Genomic DNA, 20946 nt, shown 5'->3' on the forward strand with positions numbered 1-20946 from the left:
AACTGCATTTTAAAACCAAACCATTCCCCACCTTGTGCCTGGCTTGTTTTATAGGCAATCACTTTGCTCAAGATAATCCAATGGTATTACTGTGAATGGGTAATATTTCTTTCTTTTATGTATACAATGGCTTTTCTGAAAATTAGTAGATGCATATCAGTTTCACACCTTTCTTGGAAAATAAAGCACACATTTTTAGAAGAAGGTTTTAAAACCTTGTGGTAATAGAAACAAGAGTTGGTAAAAAGGAAAAAAGTCTGTTTGGTATCTGGGAGTGAATATGAAAGCAGTTAGTGTAAATAGTGGGGAAAGCCTGTTCTGGCTGGCTCTCTGTGTCTGTGGCGTTTTCTTCTCAGTGAGCAGTACTGAATAAGGTTAGTGTGTATTTATTTTAAAATGGTATTCCCTTCTGGGTTGTTTTTGTTTGGATTTCTAAAATTTATTTTTATTTCTTTATTTGCGTTCAAATAAACTATAAGTTGCTATTGTACAGACTGTACTCTGGATTGGCAATTTTTCATGTTTTTGTTTATAAAGAGTGTGCTCAGCTTGATTACGAGAACTGGAAATGGTATCGTGTGATGAGTCATGTATACGTAGGAAAGAACGGGTTGTCGTTCTCATAAGATACAAGCCTTGTGAAAAGGGCTATGGATGTCCCAATCAATCAAAGATTTGTAAACCTTTAGAAAGATAAGCAAGCACGTGAACCATGAACTGTTTTGACTCCTTTGCCTTCTCAAGCACTTTGGTTACAAATAAACAGTATCTACTTTTTTTTAAAGTCATTGACTATTCCTACAGTTCTGCTTATAAGGTACAGTCTCTAAATTGGATTGGCTGTTATAATCTCTGGAAGTAGATAAGTGCTTATTAAACAGTGGGAAATTTACTTTTATTTATTTTTTGCCTTTAGAGAGATGTAGCCTTACACCTGTAATAAGGGGTACATGGGAAAAGACCAGAAGTATTACGTTACACAGTGGCCACAGCACAGTAACTATGTCAGTGGTAAAGCATCTGTCACTGAAACAGTCTTGTCCTTTGTATCTCAAGGAATACCACAAATTGGCTCAGATGGAACTGTCTATATTAGCACTCAGGAAGTTGACAAGTGGAAATACAGAGCACAGGATAATCCTAATACTTTGAAATAAAACTAAAAAATGCTGCACAGGTACTGTACCCATTGGTCTCTTTTGCTGTTATCCTCAAACAAGCATTTGGGTCCTTATCAATGACTTTTACTCCTTCCAATAGCTTATTAAGAACAGTGTGGTTAGAGGAGTTTTTGCTAAGTGTGATCTCTTTTACAGTCTCTCCATTAAGCAAGATACTTGAGGAAACAAAACAAGTGGTAAAACCTTTGCTCTCCTCCCCAAATAGCAAGTGATGTCAGTTTGGGGAAGGGCTGGCCGTGGTAGACCTGCAGTCTAATGTTACTGTGGGCTCTTTTGGGTTTGTTCTGCATATCTGTGCACCATGCGGAATATTGCCAGCTATGTCTAGTTTACATATGTGATTGATCTGTATCTTTTTAATCCTTCAAAATACCTTGAAGATTTTCTTTTATTTAAAGTGTCCTAGCTCTTCTTGGGATATCAACTTTGTTCATTACTAATGCCAATACAGGCCAAATCTTTAGATAATCCTTTCTGTCTCAGTGGACCATGAGAACATGGTATGCTGAAAGCAAGGATAAACCCTCACAAAAGAATCTAATGTACTACAGTTGTTCATGCAGATATCTATCTGATCCCGGCTTCAGGTACGTAGGTTATTCTCAGTATAAGCTAGACATTTAGAGTATCTGTTTTCTGAGCAGAGACAGCTGCCTTTTTTGGCTGATAATTTACAAAATTTATATCCCCAAAGGATACATTTGTATTATTTAGCATAACCTTGAGGGTGCTTTACTCAACAGTCTGGCTAGATTAAACTCACATATTTGTTCATGTTTGTAAGGTTACTTCTACACTGCTACTACTTCAGTCATTCTGATTAAACATTTCTAGTAATATAAATAATGCATTGGTAACTCAAATTCTGTTAGAATCTGAATCAAGCCTTGTGTGCTGTTGGGCAGTCCCTTTCCTGAAGACAAATTCCAAAATAGCTTTAGATTTTCCAGCTTAAACTGGTGATGGCAAATCAGAGTACCGCAGGACAAGGATGCTGCTGGGGCTTGCTTAGGAAAAGGGAATTGCTCCTAAAGTCCTTCATTAGCTGTGGTAGTGTTTTGCCAGAAGACAGTGTTGCCCCACTGTTATCACGGAAAAACTAACACTTGTCTTCATGATGAACTTTGGAAGTGCAACACTAAGTTGCATAAGCATTTAATGTCTTTGTATTTCCATCTTCTTGCCTATGTGTGTGCACAGGCGGCAATTGCGCTCCTGTGTTAGCCACTGACAGTACTGAGCTTTATAGGGAATGCAAGTACAGATCAGAAAAATTAAAAGCCAAAGAATGGTTTGTGTTAGCATGGAAACAGATTTACCATGAATGTGATTTAAAAGTTAGAATTGATAAAGCCAGGATTGATTTCTTGATCTCTCTCTTCCTGCAAGACAAGGAACTTTATGTAGTAATAAGCATAGTTTGACTTAGTCTCAGAAAATAGGTGTCAGATGCAGCTGGGAAGATACCCTGACATAGTTCTGCAATAAAGAGAAGACTGTAAAGGTGCCTTAGTATCTTGCATGGTGACAATTAACCTACACTTGCACTAGTATTACAGGTAGCCAGTAAGGATGGAGTATCCCAAAACGTAGCGGAGTATGTTGCCAAACGTGGTTAAGGAAATGTCTCCAATATTAGTATGCATAGTTAAAGTGGATTAAAGAGCATGTGAGAGATTGTGGGAACTGTGGTGTATCTACAGAAGAATTTATCAAGGAATGACTCTCATGCCATTCCGTTTCCCAACAATATTTTGTATAAGTAATGCAGATGCTAGTTATTTGCATCGCTTTGCTTTCTTCTGTCAAACCATAATTAGGTAGTGGTTGCTCTTGCAGTAGAAGCTGTTATAAAAATCAGCTGGTGTGTTTATTTCACTACTGTTACTTGGTGTTCTCATCATAGGATCTAGGCTGAAGCTCTTCTGCTTATGTCTTAATGAGGAGGATTGATACAGAATTTTTTAATAATGTAGCTTTATGCTTTTTATAGGTAACATAGATGGATCCAAGTAGATTCATATCTGAGGCTTGGATTTAGACACCTAAAAACTCAATTTTCTAGCCAATGTCAGAGCAAATTTTGTATGAGCTATGTTCAGTGCTGTACTGTTCAAATAGGTATTCAGTCAGATCTGGAGCCAGAGTAAACTGGTTTTGACACTGTTTTCCACAGCCTTCTCCTGGGCAAACTGGCAAGATACTGATTGGGTACGTGGCCTGTGAGATAGGTGGGAAGCTGGCTAACAGGCCACATGCAGAGGGTGGTGATCAATGGTTTTCACTCAGGCTGACAGCCTCTCCCAGGTAGGGTCCCCAAGGGATCAATTCTGGACCCTACACTGTTCAACATCTTCATAAATGATCTGGACGATGAGATTGAAAGCACTGTCACCATGTTTGCTGATGACACCAAACTGGATGATGAAGTGGACAAGTCAGAAGGGTGAGCCATCTTAGAGAGACATGGGCAGGCTGGAAGAGTGGGCTGGCAAGAACAGTACGAAGTTTAACAAAGACAAATGCAAAGTCCTGCACCTAGGACGGAATAACCAAAGAGCCCAGTACAGGCTAGGATCTGTGTGGTTGGGAAGCAGCCTTGCTGAAAGGGACCAGGGGGTCCTGGTGGGCAACAAGCTGAATGTGAGTCAGCAGTGGGCTGCTGCTGCAACAAAGGCAAATCAGATCCTTGGCTGCATCTGCAGGGGTGTTACTAGCTGAGATAAAGATGTGATCATCCCGCTCTACTCGGTGCTTGTCAGGCTGCACATGGAGCACTTGGTCCAGTTCTGGTCCCCATAATTCAAGAAAGATGTGGACAGACTGGAGAGGGTCCAAAGCGGGGACCATGAAGATGATCAAAGGGCTGGAGAGCCTGCCCTGTGAGGAAAGACTGAGGGAGTTCTGGCTCTTCTCCCTGGAGAAGAGAATGCTCAGGGGGAACCTCATCACAGGATTCTAGTACTTAAAGGGAGGCTACAAAGAGGATGGAGGCTCTCTCTTCACAAGGAGCCACTTGGGAAAAAACAAGGGGCAATGGATACAAGTTGCACTGGGGAGTTCTGGCTCTTCTCCCTGGAGAAGAGAATGCTCAGGGGGAACCTCATCACAGGATTCTAGTACTTAAAGGGAGGCTACAAAGAGGATGGAGGCTCTCTCTTCACAAGGAGCCACTTGGGAAAAAACAAGGGGCAATGGATACAAGTTGCACTGACAGGTTTCATCTCAATAGAAGAAAGAAATTCTTTACAGTGTGAACAATCATTCACTGGAACAACTTCCCCAGGGATGTAGTAGAGTCCCCATCACTGGAGGCTTTCAAGATGCAATTGGACACAGTGCACATGAAAGGTTGAACCAGATGATCTTTTGAGGTCTCTTCCAACCTGGGCTGTTCTATGATTCTATGATTGTTTCTATGATTAAATTGTTCTGGGACCTTGCATTCTAATGACAGTCAATCTTTCTTCCTCTTCTCTCTATCCTGTGCCTTTCTAGGTAGGGACTGCTTCAACATGCATCAGCATTGCTGCAGTTCCTACCCATGAAGTCGGTGTGCAACACATGGCTGGCCCAGGAGGACCATAGTCAGCCTATTGCTCTTCCTGGGTGGAAGTGGACCTCCACGCAAACTTTAGAATCAGTAGCCTAGCCTGAGTGGTACTGACAGTGGGTCTGGTGCATTGCCCAGTCATTTCACTTCATTTCCTAGCCATAACTTTCTTTGAAATGATAACAGTTCTCTTTCATAAGTGAAGCTGTAAGGAACAAAGTGAAGAAACGTAGAAATAAATTTCAGAACAAAACAAACCAGGGAGTGCAATCCAGACTACAACATCTACAAATTGATTGGGTTTCTTTCCCACTAGATCTGGAGATCAGTTTCAATTCTTTATCTTAATTCCCAATTTCCACAGATCAGTTTAGAATACTGATACTATGCCATGAACTGTGGCAATGCTAGAAAACTTTAAAGACTACTACTTCTATTAGAAGCAGTGTGGCCTGGCTCTGTTCAATACACTGTGCTTGTTACTTGTCCCAAGACTCAGTTAGAAACACACGCTTGTCTTGATTACTTGAAATATAGTTCACTAATTAGTTGAAGTCAGTTCTGATTTGGCAGTGAGAAATGGCTTTTTGGTATATATTCGGTTGATTCAAAGCACGGGAGGTAGCTTAGCTGTTCACTTCAGGTACAAAACCAGAGCTGTCTAGGCTTTACTGATTAAAGGAAACTATTATATGCTGAATCTTTCTATATGCAGTAAATTACTGCTGTACGGAAAGAAATCTTACATCATCCCTCATAGGTACACTATCCAGTACTGCAGGCTGAACAGACTCAGGAATATATTTTAATTGTTAATGGTAGGTTTAATACTTCTCACAAGCTGGAAACGTCAGGAAATAATTGATGTCTCAGTTCATGGGAGTGTTTATCATTTAGATGGCCCTCATGCAAACTATAAACAGTCTAAACACTAATGCTGGAATGACCAATTTAAATCGGTACTTAATGCTAGTCTATACTTAGCTCTTCCTTGTGTTTCCCATGAGTGCAATTTCACAGTGATAGCAGCAGAGAATGAGCACTGCTGATGGCAAGGCACTGGAAATCTTTTTTTAAATTGAAATCAGAATACAATATTATTTGTAGAAAGTCTTACATGACAGAAATAACTATAGCACTTGGACTCTTTGTAATTTAGCTGTATCCACCTCCATCTAGAAAGAGAGCTGGGACAGCATCAAGTCTCCAATACTGGTCCTTTGCTACCTTAATCTTATAGTTTCACCACTGTCTTTTAGCTGGAAATCTTTTTTTAAATTGAAATCAGAATACAATATTATTTGTAGAAAGTCTTACATGACAGAAATAACTATAGCACTTGGACTCTTTGTAATTTAGCTGTATCCACCTCCATCTAGAAAGAGAGCTGGGACAGCATCAAGTCTCCAATACTGGTCCTTTGCTACCTTAATCTTATAGTTTCACCACTGTCTTTTAGATGTTGGATGTGCTCTTTGGCACTGCACCTTGGTCTGATGAATCCCTAGCTGGAGAAGCTGCACATTGTAGATTCGCAGTAGTCATCTGAAATTTGGGCTTTGGCGGAAGGGCTGCAATCACAAATGTAAGGAGGTATATTCCTCTTGGTGCAGCAATCCATATGGCAACTAAGTTGGGAACCAAGCAGGGATACCTGACACTTCCTTCTGGCAGAGGGAAAGGGACCTGGGCAGAACGGCTTAGAGGGTATAAGGGCAAAGAATCATAGGAGCACTCTGGAAGGACTTCCTTGGCACTTTATTGCAGGTTGCCCCTGGCTACAACCATGGAGAGGATGACATGTTGCAGATGTTGTCCATGCTTGATTATGAATAAAAGTCACATTTTTTTATGACTAGTATTTTTTCCAGCTTCAAACATATACTGCTGCAGCAAGACTTGTCATCTTTGAGGTCTCTTCCAACTGTAATAATTCTGTGATCTATTTTCACAGAATTGCAGGATGGTTGAGGTTGGAAGGGACCTCTGGAAGTTTTGGAGGGGAGAAGGGCTAGGGCGGTGGGGGCTGATGGTTCTTTAAGCATGTCTTTCTTCAAAAAGGAAAGATAAAAGCTAGCATCTCTAATTTCTCCACTCTGTAACTTGTCTAGAATTACAGAAGTCAAACTATTTTCTTTTTTTAATGAAACAGTGGCTCTGCATATAGCAAAGCCAACCAACCAACTTCCTTACCAAAGCACTTACCATGAACTATTTTTTTTAAAAGTATGGACTGCTTGCTCACATTTTCCTTTAATGAAAGAGTCAGGCACAGCATCTCACAGCTTTGTGCACAGCATATGGGTATCAGGGTTGAACACCGATGTCTTTGAGAGTGACTGTGTCAAACTAGGGGATCCTGAGACCACTCCTTGTTGAATCTGTCTGCGCTCAGTGCTGTCTTGCGGCTTCTTGATCCTAAGCCTGAGACTCTGATTCAACCTGTTAAGCGAGAATTTAGTTTGGCAACCAGTATCTTCAGTTTTACCTGCCTTGCAGTTGTTTCAGCCCATCTTATAGTGTTCCTTCTGTCCTCTTCAACTTCTTTCTCCCATTTGTGAAGGTACTGCAGTTGCCACAGTATTTTTGTTTTCCTTTCTAGCTACGTGACTGGCTCACTACAGCTATACCATCACATGGCTTCCACCTCTGGAAAACTGTTACGCTCCAGAGTTTATTTATGGCAGATTTGATGATCCACAAAGATTTAGGAAATAATGCTTATTATAGTACTGCATATAGCAGCACCTCCATTATTCTCTCCTGTAAGTAGCAGTGATGGCTGGACTCAGAGACAGCTCACAGGTCCCAACAAGCCCCGTGTAAGAGCTGGGGACAGGTAGCATGCATGTAAGGTCTGGGCATTAGCAATCTATAGGCTGTGACTGCTATCATCAAGGAACTGGTCCAGTTTCATTGCTGCCATCTACTGAAACTAGAGCTTTCCACCTCATTGAGCAGACTAGTGGGAAGCATAGTTTTGCAGATGAGATCTGAAATGCCACAATATCACCAAAAAAAAAAAATCAAAAATGCCACGCGCTCTTAAATGAGGACTTCCAAAATGTATGTATGTATGTTTATTTTGTTACTTAAGGTTCAGCTTCCTGTGCAGCTTTAGTGGTCCTAACTAATACTCTTTCTGTGGCTATTAATTCTTTCCCTGCTGACTTTTTTTTTTTGGAATGTCTCTGATACAGGTCCACACATTATCTCCTGTTTTCTGAGTGATAACTCATGAGTGTGTTTAGCTTTTCTGTGTTGTCTTTAATACAAAACAGATGCTCTTTCTTTGATAATGAAAAGTTCTGTATGTACTTCAGAAAACCCTTATGATTTCAAATGATGGTGGGGGGGGAAGAGTGCCTTTTATTTTAAATATTCTTTAGTTGCTTGATGGCTTTGCTTAACAAGATCTTGCTTGCTAAACTTGGTTTGAAAAATGTTTATTGCAAAAAAAACCCCGCAAACTATTTTCTAACACTGGTTAAATGCTTTTGGAATTGCAGGGTTCACTACACACTTTTGGTCAGAAGGCAAAACATATTTATTCCTATAACTAATATAGCAAGTACTCATAGAATAAAACCCTCCCAGTCTACTTTGATATGCTATATATAGGACTGACTGTGCAGCAACAAAATACGAGAATTTGTACGGTGGTCTTAATGATCAACTCTTTTTATTTATTTTTTTTTCTCTAAGGTTTGTATGATTCTACACTTGTTTTAAAAAATGTCTTTTCCCCTTCCCCTCTTAAAGGTAGAGACCTGTGGGTTCTTGTTCTGGGAAGGTTTCCAACCCAGCATAAGATTGGCATTCCAGAGTTCAAGTATGTTGCTAATATGCATGGGGATGAGGTACGTTTCAACTTTTGCAATGTCATTTATACCAAATACACTTACCAGAGGTTGAGAGTGAACTTCTCTCAGGCATGTGCTACTTATTATTGAGGTATGTCATACCTCAAAGAGGACCTAATATGTGATATGTGTAATTCTTGAGGAATTTCAAGAATAAAGTTCCCTTGTTTTGGTAGAAGGGCTTTAGAAGACCTTAAATCACAGTGAAGAATCCTACAATCCTACACCTAAGACCTCTCTCAGGTGGAGAGCTTTGTCTTCTCCACATAAATAAACCCAGAGGCTTTAACTTTCCTGGCAATGAGTCACATGCAATAGTTTGCTTGACATTATTATTGCCTAGGCATGAGGTATGACTGATAGAACTCTTCAAATACACCCTAAGATTGAATAATAATTGCTGTGAAGCACCAAATTATTTATTTTAAGAAGAAAAATTCTCTTGGGAAACAAGCTAGAAATACCCAGATTCACCCGAGATAACACAGTGAATACAAAACAAAAAGCAATTTCAGGATTAACTTGCTCTGGAAAGACTGCCCACTTATTAACAATAAAGGAGAAAATGGTGATTATGAGCCTTCCTGCTGTAGTACATGAATCTGGAAGAGAAAGACTCGAAGCTTCATTCTACAATCTTTTCTTGCTTTCCATTTCCCTTATTCTCTAGCTTTACCTGCTTATGTTAGTCTTGTTTAGGATAAGTTTAAGCTACACAATATATTTACATGCAGTCTTTAATGTGAAAGGTAAATAATTCAACAGAGATGGCAAATTTTTTATATATGCTAGACACTGAATTCCCAAAACTAAAAGAAAAAAATAAAACAGATGTAGTAGGAAGTGTATCCTGTATAAAGTGTAACATATCACAAGCTATTGCTATTATCGATACTCTGTGTGAGTACTTATATGCCTACAGGCACTTGTGACATTATGGGCCAAGAATTTTCCCCGAGTTAGACTAGTTTCACCTTGTTTGACAGTGGCTATGCTTAAAGTGCTGCTGGGAGTCTGACTGCTTTGGAATTTAACTCTCTGTGGGAGGAAGCTGATTCATGGTTTCAAATGGGCAGGTGTCTTACTGGATGCCCAAGATAGGGCTTGCAAATCCCAAAACCTGGTGTGTGTCACAGGGTAGTCCAGGGTGCCTAGGAACTAAGGGTCCATATGACAGTCCCTGCAGAATGCTGAAGGGAATTGCAAACCTACAGTTACAACAGATGACCCAGCTTTGGTGGGAAAGAGATGGAGGGCAGGATATGATCTCATCCCGGATGGCCTGGCTTTCAGATCCAATGTTGCTGGACTGCAGATGGCCATTCCTCCTATGGAAACGTCCACAATGAAGCACTCTTGCCATTATCGCTGCCCAGTTGGATATACACAAGCAACTTTGACCATGGAGACACACACTGTTTGCATATCCACAGGGTTGGGAATTGCTGGAGATCAGGCAACACTGCCTAGGATCTAAATTTTTATATTGACTTTGTGAGGAAATGAGGCAAGACTTTTTTTTTTTTTTTTTTTTTTTTCCAAGTATCTGACACTGTGTCCAAGTTTCTCTGAGCAGGGTTGATCCTTGAGCTGCCTAGGTACCATACAGCACTAAGTGCCATGCTACATTCTAGCTTGTTCATTACAGCAAGCATGCACCTAGGGAAGATCCTGGAACTAGAGCTATTCCTCCTTTTCAGGCCCTCATGATGATCTTTGCCTTATAGGTTTTTTTGTGTGTATGGATATAATGCACAGTTGGTGTTTGTTTTTCCTATCTGACCATAAATGTATTTCAGATGGCAGGAAATGAATTCCTTATAGAGAAGCATTGGAGAACCTAATTATTTTTTTTTTCCATAATCTAACATTCTGAAGGACTAGTCACTGGGGAAAGATTAAACCACCCCTATAATATATTAGGCAGATAAGTTTTGCGCTGACTGTATGACAAGCTTCAACTTGTGTTCCACAGTCTTTTATAACTTAAAATCGCAGGATTATGGCTTCATTGATCTAGTTAGGTCTTTCGTGCTTCAGTGATGCTTTCTGTAAACGGTACAAAGTGAGAAAAGTTCTGTTCTCGAGTGTTGCTTGGTGATGCTGCCCTTCTAACCTGTCATGATCACACAAATGACACTTTTCTTTTTTTGGCTCATCTTGCCAGCTGCTCCTGAAACCTAAAAGTTGGGGGGGAGCCTGAATTGCATGTGTGCAGGCTGTTCACACATCCTGCTGGAAGAAAACCTAGTTTATTTGGAGAGCTGCCCAACAGGAAAGTTCTAATAACATAATGTGAGTACACAATACTAAGAGGAGAATATTTTTTTCAGAACTGGAAAGATTTAATTTTTTTAAAGTAGGTTAATTTTTCTTAATACTGTAAGATATGACCAGCCAAAGGTTTAAATGATTTTGTGATCACCATTGCCAAATACAGTGAACTTTTGCCCCAGATCCCCAGAGATGCAACAAAAGACTTTGTGTGCCTGTATGAAGTTGGACGCCATTTTTAGCAGTATTTCTTTTTTAACCCAAGCTAGATTAGAACTGATAATTAGAGGTAGTTCAGTCACTTGCAGCTATCTTTCTGAAACTTTAATCAAAATGGCAGTAATAAACGGCACAAAATGCATAAGCCTGTGAAATGTTAGACTTTAATCAAAATGGCAGTGATAAACTGCACAAAATGCATAAGCCTGTGAAATGTTAATAAAGTCTGCACTGAGCAAGATGAAGGGGAGGTTGCCTGCTGTTCTGGGGCAGCTCTTATTCTGAGTTAGGCAGTTGCCTCTCTTGTCCCAGGCTTGTACTCTTACTTGAAAGATATTCTCTTCCTCAGTGTGTAGGCTCACATGTTCCCCCCTGGGGAAGAACTCAACCCATTAACATGGACCACAACCAAACCCTCCTAATCCCTGGGGAAGAACTCATCCCACTTAACATGGACCACAACCAAACCCTCCTAAGTCATAAATGGAGCAGAACTATCACCTTTTGACCAGCTGTGCCGGTGACTTGAGTCCACTCTACACAACTGAACCACAGGATCTAATTAGAAGGCTGTTCCTAAACCACATATGTCACAGCAAGGAAACTTTTTAAGGAAAAGCATGTCTGAACAAGGTGTAAACTACCTGTGCGTTTCTGCTTGTTCCCTTTAATGAGTTAAGAGTGTAAACTATCTGTGTGTTTCTGCTTGTTCCCTTTAATGAGTTAAGTATCTGGCTTCCTTAACTTTCTGCAGCTATAGTGTAACTGGGCCATCACAAGATAAAATTTTTCTCAGGATAGTAGTGCTGATACCAACCTTTCTTCTCTTAAATCATCCGCTTCTGGTCACTTTTTTTTCCTTAGTGTAATAGTATTTTGCCTCTTTCATTATGTGAAGCTGAGCCTGTACTGGTAGGCCTGAGCTAACTTACATGAGAGGATGTGTTTATCTTGCTGGCTTATCTTGTGATTTAAGCTAAAGCAACTAGACCCTATTTCCCATGTCATCACAGACGTAGTCATACCCACACAAGGGTTTCCTGAGATATGGTGACTTATTAGATGTTGGGCGACTGAGGCCTGGAGCAGGCTTATTTGTGATCAATATAATTAGATCTTAAAAAACCAAACAACCACCAAAAAAACAAACTAATGAGTCTTGTGTAGAATTTCTCACTTTCATTTCCAAAAAATTAATGGAAGCTGCATTGACACTATCAAAATGCCACTATAAAAAATGCCTTTTTTGATATGGCTAAGTTGGGCAAAAAGAGTTGTGTCCACATACTTACACAATCTGCTATAAGGAATTTTCAGCACATATTCCTATGTCCTTTGTACTGTGCAATATAGTATGGAAGTTGTGCGGCAGGGTAACAAATATGTGCTCTAGAAAAGAGAATTAAAAAAAAAGATATATTTATTGTATAGTGAACTATTTTCCACCTTGCTTCAGTATCAGCTGATGTGATGTAAGGAAGGTCAGAAGCAACAGGGATTTCAAAATTCAAAGCAACCAAATCTATTTGCTAACAACAGACTTTAAAAAAAGCCAGGTGCTGGTGAGATCTCTTTCAACACAGGCAAGGCTGCTGCCTGGCCCCAGTTAACCTTTTTCCTTATCTTTACTCCCACTCTTCTGAGTGGGAAAAGCAGGCAAGCCGTTTCTCAGCCAGGTGAAGCCTGTGGAATTTGTCTGGGTGGTAACATCTTATACCAGTTACTGGTTCAAAAGCAGGCTTTCTTGCCATTTCCTTCAGCGATAAACCAAGGAACTGCAATTCCCTGTCACACGTGTGGTAGTTCTCGTCTTTCCGCAGTGATTGCTGCTATAGAAATACATGGATATGTGCCAAACTGTACTTGCACAAATAGTAGCTTTAACACTGGTGTATTTTACTAAAGAAGGACAGTGGGGTGTGTCGCAGCTGTGCGTAATAATTATTGCTGTACAAGTGTTAAGAAAGAACATCTTGTAAGTGTGGCATTTAAGTGGTAAACCAGGATAAACTATCGGTTTCTCTGCTGCAACCCCACTTCCTTAGGCGGGGTTGTCCCCGGTATGCTGCACTAGCTCTGTAGAGCAGTCAGGGCTGGAGCAAGGAGACTGGCAAGAGCATCTTGCTCTGAAACAGGTCCTACCTGATGGTTTGGATCTTTCTTTCAACATAGTTCAACTTAAAAACCAGGCCACATTTAAGGAAAGGATTTTAATCATAAAAATGGGCAGAGTCTATCCACCCAGAGATAGTCCCCTGATATTAGGTCTCTATCATGTGGTAACAAAAATGTTTTCAAAACAGGGGTGCTGGACAAAAGTGTTACAGTGCAGGTGCAATCGGAGCTAACCTTAATCTTTTAACTGGCTGCTGCTAGGGCTTCTCGAGTAAGCCGGTCCCCTGATATTAGGTCTTTATCATGTGGTAACAAAAATGTTTTAAAAACAGGGGTGCTTGGCTGCTGCTAGGGCTTCTCGAGTAAGCCCTTCAGCAGCTGAGCAGGGTGCTGACCCAGCCATGCCAGAAGCAGTAGTCAGAAAGTTTAAAGGGTATGTCTACAGAAACAGCAGTCACACCCTTTTGTACAGTGTTGATCCATGCCCCGGCACACACACGTTTCTTCGTTCAGGACTTCCCTTGTGGATCACTGAAAGCCTTTCCTGCTACCCTTTGGAGCACACGAGCAAATCAATAGCTGAAAGGGCACAGAGAAACAATACCTAACTGTATCCTGAGAGGTGGGAGAAAGGCTTTTCCTTTGCTTTTGTGTCACCCCTCATCTGAGCTACAGCAAAACAATGCACCTGGGCATTACCCTTGGGATACTGCAATTAAAACCAAATGTTCATTGTGTCTTCTGAAAGCCCCAGAGCACATAAAGGTGATCCTCTGCCCTCTATATGTTCATGTTAGGCTAGAGGCAGGTTAAGGTGTCTGTCCTTGACTTTACTGCCAGCAACCTACCTCCACTGTGTCTAGATCCTTTATTTGAAGCTCTGAAGTAAAAATAAATGTCTCATAACTTTTCTCCGCAGGTACAGCTGACCTTTCTAGTAACAGGGTAAAGCTTGGCTGGGCAGCAGATGCCTTCCAAGGGCTTGATCAAAACTTGAGTTATATTTCCCCAGAAACAAAAACTCTCCCTCCCCTCAAACACCTCCAGCTGTGCTTTCTCAAGAAATGCAGGGTGCTCTGGAACAAAATAAAATCACCCCTCTGTCACCTCACCAAAACAGAGTGGTAATAAATACACGCTTCCCCCACTGAGGAATGATCAAAGTACCAACTCTCTGTGAGAGAGATTAGCTGAATTGTTTAATGTACGAAGTACTCGGGTACAACAATAGCTATACAAGGAATCCTATAAAATAGGGCTAGTTTTTAAAATACTGTATGTGTAAGTCTGGGTTTAACTTCTAAGTGCAAAGAATGTCACCTATGAAACACTTGTCGTCTTCCATTCTTTATAAACATTGTCCTTTTCCACCACCTCCTCTTGTTGCTTTTCTTTTTTTCCCCTTCCTGTTCCTGCTTCTCTGCCCTTTCTTTTCTGGATGTCTTTTTGTCAGGCACTGAAGAGGAGTACGGGAGGAGCAGGGGAACTTTCTCAGTTTCTCCAGAGAGCAGTCCCGTCTTGTCTGTAGTATAGCTATCTCTGTGGTAGGGTAGGGCTGTTCTTGCTGCTTCTGAGTCTGCTAGCTTTATCTCTCATGCCCAGGGCCATGATTTCGCTGACTTCTTTCCCCTCCTTTTTTCCCCATGCTCCATGTGCTTCCCAAGATGTCTATCACTCAGAGCTGGAACTGAGCTGCCTGTACAAGCCAGGTTCTGTTGCATCCCTTCTTAAATTTCACAGAGTAAATCAATCAAACCTGCAAAGCAGTCTGCTTTCATGTACTCGCGTACTGTTTTGAAAGCTACTGGCCATGGAGGAAATTAGGTACCTTTTCCCCCCTTTTCAAAGCCCATTTGCTGTAGTGTCTAGAAAAAGAACCACTTAGTTATTGGCACAGTACATGCATTTACGTAACACAGCTTCCCTTCGCAGATTACTGGATGGTGGCTTGCAGGAGACCAGCAGGAGCCGACAGGCAAGGGTTAGAAAACTTAGGAACAAATTTGCTGGGGGGCAGAGTGGGAAAAGATCCTTCTTCTTCCCCTCTACAAACAGCATGGCAGAATTGCTTGAGTTCCAACTCGGAGACCATGGCTGCCTTCATATATGATACTTAAAATGGTGTGAGCCGCAACTTAGCGGAGTGATGTTTGGCACTACAGTGTGTGTTTGTGTGTTTGTTTCTCCTGCAATGAACAGCAAGTGCCAGCTAACTGGCAAGACACGGTTTGCTCCCAACCTGAACAGCAGTTACACCTGGCTCTCCTTGCCCCATGGTGTACCAACCCAGCTCCTGCAGGCAGAGTTCCTGCTGGACGCTGTCTGCGCTCCTCTTTACCTTAACACCCAGAGCAGGATTTACCACTTAAAATGCCCCAATGTGAAAATTCAACAAGATATTAGTGCAGCAAATAGCTGTGGAGAAAAATTCCCTTTCTCCTGCCTGATTTCACCTGCCTTTTACCTTAGCCTGTACCAGTCTGAAAGCAGAGAGATGTTTATCTGTGACACCAGGTTCATCCTGTAATGCCACTCTGTGTTCCTCACTTCAGAGAAAAAAAAAAAAAATTATTTGCAGTATTTTCATTTTAGTTGGGCAAGATTCATTCTAAAAGATACTGAGACTCTGTAGCTCTGAATTAGAGCCTGCAGTGATTTACCAGACTTTGTTCTTGGAGAGAGAGATAAATTATCTCCAGAGCACATCTAGTTGCAAGCCTTGATTTGTTCCCATCCCAGCCAGGGCTTGGAAAACCTACGGCGCCCTTGAGGCGTGGGTCGCAGTGCTATAGAAAGTGCTCCTGGAGAGTACGGTCCAGTGAATGTTGTACTAGTGGTTTCTGGGGTAGAATAGGATTGTTCTTAATTCCCTGGAGCTGGAACTTGCCACTATTTTGCCTGAAATCTGGTAGAGTAGACTTAAAGGGAGATGTCCTGCCAGCTTTCATGACCTATACAAACTTACATGAACAACAGTATGTATGTAGCTTTTTCTCTGCCACTGCCTTCCCTTGATCCAAAGTCTGCATCCCAATGTCTTTCCATCTCTTTTTCTAAGGATTTATGTATACCTGTTTGGTTTCCCTGATGCCTGTGTTCACGGCGTTAAAGTACAGCAATGCAACAGAGAATATGCCAGAAGTGTCTATGGGACCTCTCTTGATCCTCTATTAAAGTTGACTTCCCATAAAAAGGGATCAAGAAGAAAAAAATCCTGCTCTGTAGCACCCTGGAAAACATGGAAGGCACCTCCTTCCTTTCTTCTGAACCATCACTGCCAAGTGGCGATGCGCAGCACTGACGATTACGTGCAGGGCCCAGGGTCCCTCTGGCATCAGCACGGAGCTGGGACTCTGCAGTGCAGCCGAGATAACGCAGTGGTGCCTTTTTCCAAGCCCAGGCAGCCTATGCAGGTTTAGGTTTTGATACACCTATGCCTTGTCCATGCAGGATTTAAGCGGTGCAGCTGACGCAGTCAGTTTCCCATTACAGAAAAAGCTCTGGTTGATCTGGGTTTAAAACCCCTGTGAAAACCCTCCAGTGACTCATCTATTAAATTACTTTAAATATATTTAGGGGAGAGCATAAGCCAAAACAACGTTGACCAGAACGCTCTTGTATGCCTTGTATGTCTGTGTAATCCAGTAAGAAAAACCTGTAAGTGCAAGGTGGAGGTGGTGGGTCTTTTTTTTTTTAATTTTTTTTTTTTCATTGCATAGCAGACTTAAAATAAAATCTATGCTTTTTTATACAGACTGTTGGGAGAGAAATCCTCCTCCATTTGATAGACTTCCTGGTGACCAGCTATAGACGTGACCCAGTTATTACCCGGTTACTCAATAATACCCGGATTCATATCATGCCAACAATGAATCCTGATGGATTTGAAGCTACAAAAGTGCCTGATTGTTATTACACCCGAGGAAGGTAAGGGTGGCTTAGGAGGGTGGCAGTAGGTAAAGGAAATGGGTGGGGAGAAATAATGGGGGATAGCCAAGAGCCTGAATCATCCTTGGTGGAGAGGATAGCCTAGAAGATGTACGAGGGCTAATTTTGGCCTGTGCTGTTCTGAAGACGCACTGTTACGGCACAGAGTTTTTGGAAGACTGAGTCAGACTGGTGTTTATATGTGGTACGGCTAGAGAAAATTGGTCAGAAAGAATGGTGTAATGACCTAACCTTTTAGGCAGGAGACCCAGATTGCAAATAGAAGCACAATTACCTCTTCAGACCTCTAGGGTGCTACAAAAACCGGAGGAAAACTCCACCCACAGGGATCTATTTCAACTGGAGAACTCTGTGACCATTCTTAATGAGAACAAGCTGTGTCTAAGCTTGAATATGTGTAAAGATCGGGTTGAATGCAGATCTAGTAAGAGGGAGGAGTTACGCAAGCAGAGCTAGCTGTAATAGATGCTGTGCTAATAGTAGTGCTAGGAAAAACTTATGCAGAGGAAAATGTAACCAGCATTGAATGCTGGGCTACTTTTGCATTCTTTAATGTAACCATTGCAGAGACCAAAATGGGGAGGAAAGGTTTAACAAGCTAGAAGAGGGAGAAAGAGGAGAGAGTGAGAGAATGGGAAGAAATGCCGAAGGGACAAAGTCAGAATGTGCAGAAAAAGCAAACTCCTGAGCTAGAAAATATCTTGGATCACTGGCTACGGCAACACCAGAAGCAAGTGAAAAGGTAGTTTAGTTCTCTAGGTGACTGGTGTATGCCCTCCTTTTTATTAGGAAAGAAATCTATTCCTCAGCAAATAGATAGGACTTTTATGGAGGGTGGTATTTTTTTATCCCCTCACTGTCAAATAGACAGAGTTTAACTAACTGAGTTTAAAAACTAATACAGCTGACGCTAAATGCCCTCTCTACTCTTGTACTGACCTGTCTGAGTGAAAAAGGAAGAAAGCATTTGCACAGGGTGGACCTTCAGGTACAGGGAGAAGAGAATACATCCTGTGTTCGAGTCACATTTTTTGCCCTATGTCCAGAGTGACAGCAGTACAAGGGACACAGCCATCCAGTAGTTACCTCCGGCTGCTATACAAGTGGGAAAAAGACATACAGAAGGACAACATCCTCCTTATCTGACTCGGGTTTTTCTAACTCATCTATGTGTAGGTGCGTGTATGCTATCTGCATGTTGAGTATTATTCAGTGTTTCCACTTGAAATATGGTAGAAGAATTGTTTTATTGTGTCCTACGAAAATTCCAGTGCTGCCAGAAAGCAAACTTAAAGTCCATCATCTTAATACTCGAGAAGATTTGCAATAGTCATCTTGCCTGTTTCCTGAAGGTACCAGCATGCCACAGGTCTTAAGTACTGGGAGGCTGGCAATGTGGAAGTGTGTATGGACAGGAATGTCTTCTCTCTTTCTAAGGTACAATAAGAATGGGGAAGATCTGAACAGAAATTTTCCCGATGCCTTTGAAAATAACAGCGCCAGCATTCAGCCAGAGACCCAAGCAGTAATGAACTGGATAAAAAATGAAACGTTTGTTCTTTCGGCCAACTTGCATGGGGGTGCCCTGGTTGCCAGTTACACCTTTGATAATGGTAACTCAGGTAAGCCAGTAACAAACTCTGCTCCACAGCGGATTTGGTTTAGGGACATTAGCTGTACCAAAGCAAAATTCATAAGGATTTCTGCAAGGTTTTTCCAGCTTTTGAGCTGAGATGGGCAGACTTTGATAAACACCATCAAAATTCACTGCCTGGTAAGGCTATCTGGGAGAGGTTTATCCTGTACGTAAGCCAGCACTGTACGTTTTACCAGAAATGAGAGTTACATGATGGCTATCTTTATTCTGCAGTTACCGGCACTTTGAAAGGCTATAGCAGGTCTCCAGATGATGATGTCTTTATTCATCTGGCAAAAACCTATTCTTTCAACCACGCCAGCATGTACAAAGGGACCGGGTGTGACAACAGACAGACCTTTCCAGATGGCATTACCAACGGGTATTCTTGGTACCAGCTGGAAGGTAAGAATGTCACTGGTATTTTTTTCAGCAGCTTCAGCTATGATGATGTTCTGACTTTCTCCTGCCATCCTTGATGATGAAAGGGCCATGATTTTGCCCAGAGTAGAGGGTTGATGGGGGGAGTAAGGCAATGCAGTCACGCGGGTTCTCTGAGCCGGACCTGGGTGTTTGCAGACTCTCCCAATCAGCAGTTACACAAGTAAAGGCAGCAGCCTCTGCTGGCTGGCTGCTTCTGTGGCCTTTCTTAAGGCCTGCGTAGCTGTATAGATTACACACACACACTGGTGTGACACCAAGGTCTTGTCCTTTCAGAAAGAAAAAACAGTCTTCTGTTCATATATCATCCTTTTTTAAAATGTTTGAGGACTTAAATATATGTTTTCATTACTGTTTATGTGTAGCCGAACAGAATATGGGTCCTGTGTACTGTGGCACTGCACGTTGCTTTCACAGTTTGAATTCAAAGCCTTCAAAGGCTCCTGGGATGGCTTTAGCAGTGCCAAACTCCATGCCAGCCTGAGCATTTGTCTGCCCCTGCTCAGCTGGCAGTGCTTGAATGAATTTAAGTCAAGTCAAAGCCCCACCCTTCCTCAGCCGTAACAGTCATCATTCCCAAAACGCCACTGGGCTTTAGAAAACCACGCTCTATGTGTAACTGGAGTAATGAAATTGGTTTTCCACACGCAGCAGTAGATACAAGTGTGGCATTGAGGAATAATTTCTCTGATTTACTTTTCTTACAGGTGTGAGGCAAGTACCAATTTTAACTCTTCTATTTTTCTTCTGGCTTGAACTTGGTGCTTCTCTGCAGCTGAACGCTGTTTGTTTTATTTCACTTTTAAGGTGGAATGCAAGATTACAACTATGTCTGGGGACAATGTTTTGAAATTACATTGGAGCTGTCGTGCTGCAAATATCCTCCAGAAGACCAGCTGGAAAAGTTCTGGAAAGACAACAAAGCTGCTCTGATCGAATATATAAAACAAGTACATCTAGGTGGGTATGCAAAGGGGGAAGGGAGCTAAAGGTGAGGGCAGGCTGCGGGGCAAAGAGGGAACTCTTCAGCAGCCTGGGTCAGTGTCTGACTGCTGTTTAATCTTTGCTTAATGCCAGCGCTGCCTTGAAAGTGGTGTGTGAGAATTCAGGGAAACTACCTCATAGGCAGACAGTGTTGGTATTCTGCCATTGGGAAGTACTAGGTAAGAGGCTGACTGACTTAAAAAAAAAAAAGGGGGGGGGGAAATCCCCACCAAATCAGTACTGAAGATTGAAGCCCTTCAGTAAAAGTATATAAATACAGTAAGCATATAGGATGCTTTCAGCAAGTGAGCTTTAGAAGCAGAGATTACAATGCTGCTTGCTAACTTAATGTGAGGGTAAACTAGTACTAGTAAAAAAACCAAAGGATTTTCTATTTTAATTCTCTTTAGTCAGTGAAATAGTCTTTGAGTGCACCCAGCAACAAAATAGTCCGAGTTTCTCGGAGAAGGAGGCTCACCACAGTTACAGGTTGTGATCTTTCTCTCCTCTCCCTTTTTCATAGGTGTCAAGGGCCAAGTTACTGATAAGAACGGGAATCCTATTCCCAATGCCATCGTGGAAGCCAAAGGAAGGCCTCACATCTGCCCCTACAGAACAAATGAACAAGGGGAGTACTTTCTTCTCCTTCTGCCTGGGACGTACGTGATCAATGTAAGTGTGCGGCCTTCCTAAATTACTGTTTCTCGCTGCATTGAGTTTCCTGAGCGTCGT

General features: G+C 41.7%; 1 protein-coding gene across 1 annotated transcript in view; it reads left to right on the plus strand.

Moving 5' to 3' along the window:
* The first annotated feature begins 8495 nt into the window (after positions 1-8495).
* CPM (carboxypeptidase M) overlaps positions 8496-20946 on the plus strand; it is a 13438-nt gene continuing 987 nt past the window's right edge. Inside the window, exons 1-6 of the mRNA XM_009709535.1 lie at positions 8496-8594; positions 16960-17132; positions 18591-18775; positions 19024-19194; positions 20038-20190; positions 20738-20886. Coding sequence (XP_009707837.1) covers positions 8580-8594; positions 16960-17132; positions 18591-18775; positions 19024-19194; positions 20038-20190; positions 20738-20886 — 846 coding nt within the window. The 5' untranslated portion in view covers positions 8496-8579. The remainder of the gene's footprint in view (positions 8595-16959; positions 17133-18590; positions 18776-19023; positions 19195-20037; positions 20191-20737; positions 20887-20946) is intronic.

Source organism: Cariama cristata, unplaced genomic scaffold, assembly GCF_000690535.1.
Source record: "Cariama cristata isolate BGI_N322 unplaced genomic scaffold, ASM69053v1 scaffold19331, whole genome shotgun sequence".
Taxonomy (NCBI): domain Eukaryota; kingdom Metazoa; phylum Chordata; class Aves; order Cariamiformes; family Cariamidae; genus Cariama; species Cariama cristata.